This window comes from Pogona vitticeps, chromosome 3 (genome assembly GCF_051106095.1).
Source record: "Pogona vitticeps strain Pit_001003342236 chromosome 3, PviZW2.1, whole genome shotgun sequence".
Taxonomy (NCBI): domain Eukaryota; kingdom Metazoa; phylum Chordata; class Lepidosauria; order Squamata; family Agamidae; genus Pogona; species Pogona vitticeps.
The window spans coordinates 7029471-7035000 of NC_135785.1; the positions used below are offsets into that span (position 1 = coordinate 7029471).

At 55.0% G+C, this 5530-nt stretch overlaps 1 protein-coding gene across 1 annotated transcript; it reads right to left on the bottom strand.

Moving 5' to 3' along the window:
* Positions 1 to 284: 284 nt before the first annotated feature.
* On the bottom strand, positions 285 to 3602 carry CAMK2N2 (calcium/calmodulin dependent protein kinase II inhibitor 2). Its single transcript, XM_020815769.3, has 2 exons — positions 3124 to 3602; positions 285 to 2373 (listed from the first exon to the last, which is right to left on the bottom strand). The coding sequence occupies exons 1-2, from the start codon at positions 3284 to 3286 to the stop codon at positions 2303 to 2305; spliced, it is 234 nt and encodes a 77-aa protein (XP_020671428.3). The 5' UTR covers positions 3287 to 3602; the 3' UTR covers positions 285 to 2302.
* Between the last annotated feature and the right edge of the window lie 1928 nt (positions 3603 to 5530).

Below are 5530 nucleotides of genomic sequence, written 5' to 3' on the forward strand. Positions count from 1 at the left end.
TGCCTGAAACCTGGGTCTATCTGCACAATTCCTACACCATAAGCACTTTGCCCAACAAATAGAGGAAAAGTGGTACCGGTTGCATCAGTAACTCAGTACTGGTTCTCGGCTGGATTCCGATATCACTCCCAGAGAACCAAGTGAATGCCTTTTAAAGAATCTCTCAACCAGTTTAATCCTTTAGGTCTGAGTCCTTGGCCGCTGATGAAGCTGCAGTGGTTGGTTTTATGTTGATTACCAATGGAATTTGATCTTTGCCAAGGATGATACGTACCCAAAACTGGTTGCTTCCATTTCAGTACATGTATGTATTTATTCATTGAGTTTTGTTCACCAGTACAGTGAAAAATGGCATTAAAATTTACAATGGGTCATTCTTAGAATGTCATGACAATAATTATTCTTTTTGTTTTTTTTTTGCTTGTCTTCATAAAATGTCACTGTATATTATTGAAAAGATGATGGTTTCTCATGCACAACAGACGAGAATAAGCTTCTTTAAAAAAAATAAATTAAAGTACAAAATTAAAAACAACTCTGAACATTGCCCCTTAATGAAGAGGCATCAAATAACCAGCAAGTTATCTGATCACATTCATAAACAGTGCAATAGGTTTTTTCTTCTTCCTAAAGTCATCGTGTTCCTACAAAGTCCATCAACGAAGCCATTGAATGCAGTATAAGACTGTTTAAATACATTTCTTATTAACGATGATGTGTGCAAAACCAGAAACACATTCAAGAAGTCCTGTCCAATACTGATATATAATTAAGAGATCCAGCTATTTCAACGTTATCTGCTTTCCACTGGGAAACCCATCTTGTAAAAAACCTTGTCTGCCTTTCTGTTATGGGGAGAGAGAAAAAAATTACAAACAATCTTTTGATGCAAACGTTTTGACATTAGACATTAGCAGATTGTTGTTAACAAATATTCAGATATAAAAATACAAATATGAGGAGTTTCTGTTAAAAAGAAGCGTGCCATAGTGGGATGACTCGTGGCACCAAGACGTGGCACCAAGACCAGGAAGCTCATGCAAAAAAAGATGGAGCAAAAATGTCTCTCGGCAGCAAAAAACAATCACTGTCTTTTAATAGTATAGTTCATCTGCGTCAGAACCTCTCTGTCTTCCACTCAGCACTGCTGGCGTTGGGTTTGCTTCCAAACTGCTGGTATTTTGCAAATGGACTGGGTATTACAGGTGGCTTGAGTGAGGGGGGAGAGCGCTACCATGTAGTGCGGAGTCGTTGTTGGTTCGAAATACTGAAGTGATGGCTGAGGACGCGGATGAGTCTGCTACATTTAGAGAAGCCTGTCGATTTTTGTATGCTTGTCTAAGCTTATGCAGGTGTCAGCTACACAGCCACCACCCCCCAAAAAAAGAGTGAACGGTATAAAGTGCATTGCTAAAGGAGACCCCCGTCCCCCTTAAAAATGGAGAGCGCTGGGCGATTTCGTGGCTCAGCACTCTTCAAAGAACAGCACCTTCAGATCGTGGCATGGGGGTGACCCAAAGAGGGGACTTGACGCTGTTACAGGCTGGATCCTAGGAATGCAGGGGAGAGAGCAAGCTCGATGGAGACAAGGGGTAGAGAGAAGGATGCGGGAAGAGAAGGTTCGGGAAGGCGAGGGGGGGTGGAAACAAAAAAATACAGGCAGCACTTCAGCAAGTGCTCACGAAAAGGGGTTGCCCCTCCCCTCGGACGGCTAGGCAAGGCAAAGCATCCCAAGGTTGGTGCTGAACCTGACAGCTCCCCCATCTGCGGGCGCGTCTCGGGAGACTGGGGCCAGGCGCGGACCCACCGTCGCGCGCGGGGCGGTGGTGCTGAAACGGACAGCTCCCCAAGGCGTAAGAACTGCCTTCCGCTCCAACGCAAAGAGAGGGCGCTCCCTTCTGGAAGGGGTGGTTGAGGATGCAGCTGCTCCGGGGTTGGGCATCGTGCGCGAGTGGTAGTGGCGGCGGCGGCGGTACCGGTGGTTGGTAATCAGGACAGAGTTGGGTGACAAGGTCTCTTTGTGTTGGCTTGTTGGTTGGCTTGTTGGTTGACTTGTTTGCCCCTTGGCTCTCCGCTGGAGGCGGAGGAGGGTGAGATGGTGGACCCCCCCATCAGTGATCCCTCGCCGGGTTGGGGTCTGCGTTGGGGGTGGAGGGTGTTGTTGCCAGCAGCCTCATCTCCTTCTCTTCTTCGCTTTTCCTTGTTGTCCACAATCCCAACAAACATGCGCAGCCAAAAGTGCTAAAAAATTTTCAGGGGTCAGCCTGCAGCCGGGTGCAGGCGCCTTTGGTTGCAGCGGAATTTATACCCCGGAAGGCGACTTGTCTGTCATCCCCTTCAGCACCTCGTCTATTCTATCATCTTCGATCACCACTGCCGGGAGGGGAGGGGAGACAAACACAGAGCACACGGTCATAAAAAGGGCTGGCGGGCGGGCGGGCGGGGGGGTGAGAAGGGAAGGGAAACGGGGCGCTCCCTTGAGCCCCTTCCTGGGATAAAACAACACACCTGAGTGTATCTGCTCTCCCCCGCTCCGCGCGCGCCCTGCTGCCCCTTGGCGCTGCCCGTGGGGCTGGCTCCGTCCCTCCCTCTCCTCTCTCTCTTTCCCTTCAACATCTGGTTATGAAATCCGCTGGGGGAAAATGGCTCCCCCGTCCCTGCCCAGATGGCGGTGGCTGCGAGCCGAGAGCCCCGCTTAAGGTGATTAAAGAGGGAGCGCAGTCCGAGCCAGCCCGACAGCGCGCCAGAGGAGCCCGCAGGGAGGATGGCGCGGGCGCCCCGCGCGCTTTGAGCCGCCCAGCCTTGCCGGGAGCTGGAACGGGTGACCTTCGGGGGGTTGGGATTCATGCGGCAGACCGGAGCCCAGGGAACCGGGGGACTCGACCTGTGCCGCGGGGGCGGCGGGTGGGAGAGAAGGCACCAGAGGTCCCGCTCCCTCCTCCTCTTGCGACAGCGCAGCGTCCGGAAGGTGGCGAAGCCGCCGCCTGCCCTTCCCCGTCCCGGGCATCGGAGGGGCGTCCGTGGCGCAGTGCCGGGGAAAGGGCGCCCAAGCCAGACCCAGTGGGCGGCCAGGGAGGGGGGCAGTAGGTGCTCCGAGGGGCCGGAGAAGCCGGGCTGCCTTACCTCGCTTGGCTCGCCCGATCTGGCCCAGCTTCGGGGGCCGCTTGGACTGGTTGCCCCAGGAGTTGGTGTCCTGGAGGCGGCAGCTGAAGGAGATGTCGCTGACTTCCGAGTCGGTGCCATAATGGGCCACTTTGTCGTCGTTGTAGGGCAGGATTTCGGACATGGTGGCGGCGGGCAGCGCCGGGGCGAGTCTCCTCGGGAGGAGGGCGCTCGGGGAATCGGGCGAGGAGCCGAGAGGGAGAGCGCTCCGGACGAGGCGGACGAGGCAGCCCGTGGAGGTCGGAGGCGGCGAGGGCGCGCCGGGGCAGCGGGCGGGCGGGGAGGCGGCAGGAGGCGGCAGGAGGCGGCGGCCGAGGGAGCGTCGACCGGCGGCGGGGATGCGGCGGCGAGCCTGGAGCAGCGTCTGAGCCGAGCGCTCGGGAGAGCCCTACATCATAAAGGAAACCCAAGCGGAAGGATGAAGTCATGCATCCGGGGCTGAACGCGCCGGTCCCCCAGCCCGGGAAGGTCCTCCCCCATCTTTCTCCCCCCTCCCCCTCCCCCTCCCCTTCCCTCCCCTCCCCTCCCCACCTCTGGCTTGGCAGCAGCCGGGAAGGGAGGCGGTGCCATCCAAGGGGCGAGCCGGGAATGACAATGAGGTGCCTGCACCAAAAGCCACCGGGGGGAAGCCAGGAAGCGCGTCTATTTGGGGTGTGTGTGTGCGCGCACCTCCCCTCCCCCTGCCCCCACCCACCGAGAAGCCGCGCAGCCCCCCTCTCACAGGCCGATCCCTTGGGGGAACCGCCTCCCCCGCCGTGGAGTGCTGGAGCCCCCCCCCTTTCCCCGGCGTCACCGTGTGTGTTTTCCCCCCTTTCATGGCAGGACAGAGAGGCGCGTCCTTCATCCCACCCCTCCAACCCCCCTCCCGCCCCGGTGCTTTGCTTTGCTGGTCAGCTGCAGAGCGGCGTCTCAGGCCCAGGGCTCGAGGTGGGCCAAATGGGACCCCCTGCCGGAAGGTTGACACTCAGCTGGGGCTCCTGGGCATGTGCAGAGGACTTTTCAATCAGGGATGAACAGTCACACGGCCCCCTTCTCTCTCTTCCTCTCTCTCTCTCTCTCTCTCTCTCTCACACACACACACACACACACACACACACACAAAACACATCCAGGCATAACCACCGTTACACTAACTATAATCTCTGGGTAGGACAGATGTGGGCGGCAGTCATTGTTAAATGAGGGTTGCATACTGTATTAAAGTCCCGGTTTGATGTGGAAAGTGAAATTGATTCTCCACACTCAGTCCAAGCCTGCCTGCCTGTTTTTTGTTTAATTGCTTTATATTTTATCAAAATATTTGCATACTATGCCAATAAGAGAAGGCCAGTTCTACAGTCTACACTCTCCATCCTTCCTTCCTTCCTCTTCCATCTTCTTCCTTCCTTCCTTCCTTCCTTCCTTCCTTCCTTCCTTCCTTCCTTCCTTCCTTCCTTCCTTCCTTCCTTCCTTCCTTCCTTCCTTCCTTCCTCTTCCATCTTCTCCTTCCTTCCTTCCTTCCTTCCTTCCTTCCTTCCTTCCTTCCTTCCTTCCTTCCTTCCTTCCTTCCTCTTCCTTCCTTCCTTCCTTCCTTCCTTCCTTCCTTCCTTCCTTCCTTCCTTCCTTCCTTCCTTCCTTCCTTCCTTCCTTCCTTCCTTCCTTCCTTCCTCTTCCATCTTCTCCTTCCTTCCTTCCTTCCTTCCTTCCTTCCTTCCTTCCTTCCTTCCTTCCTTCCTTCCTTCCTTCCTTCCTTCCTTCCTTCCTTCCTTCCTTCCTTCCTTCCTTCCTTCCTCTTCCATCTTCTCCTTCCTTCCTTCCTTCCTTCCTTCCTTCCTTCCTTCCTTCCTTCCTTCCTTCCTTCCTTCCTTCCTTCCTTCCTTCCTTCCTTCCTTCCTTCCTTCCTTCCTCTTCCATCTTCTCCTTCCTTCCTTCCTTCCTTCCTTCCTTCCTTCCTTCCTTCCTTCCTTCCTTCCTTCCTTCCTTCCTTCCTTCCTTCCTTCCTTCCTTCCTTCCTTCCTTCCTCTTCCATCTTCTCCTTCCTTCCTTCCTTCCTTCCTTCCTTCCTTCCTTCCTTCCTTCCTTCCTTCCTTCCTTCCTTCCTTCCTTCCTTCCTTCCTTGTCCTCTTCAGAGTTGCCTCCTGGAGGTCAGGAGAAGACCCTCCACTCGGAATCTGCTCTTTCATATGAAAGCTACCATCACTCACTGAAGCCTGTCACCCCGGGAGTGAGGTATCCACTTTGGGCAGCAGCTAGGGGAGGCAACAGGGACCCCCAGCCCTGCCATTACTCTCGGTTGCAGGCCCCAGCTGTGGGTGCTAAAGGGGCTCCCTTCCTCAACGAAGCTGGTCTCCATTCAGAGGCAGTGGAAGATGATGCCCCCTTGTTGCTA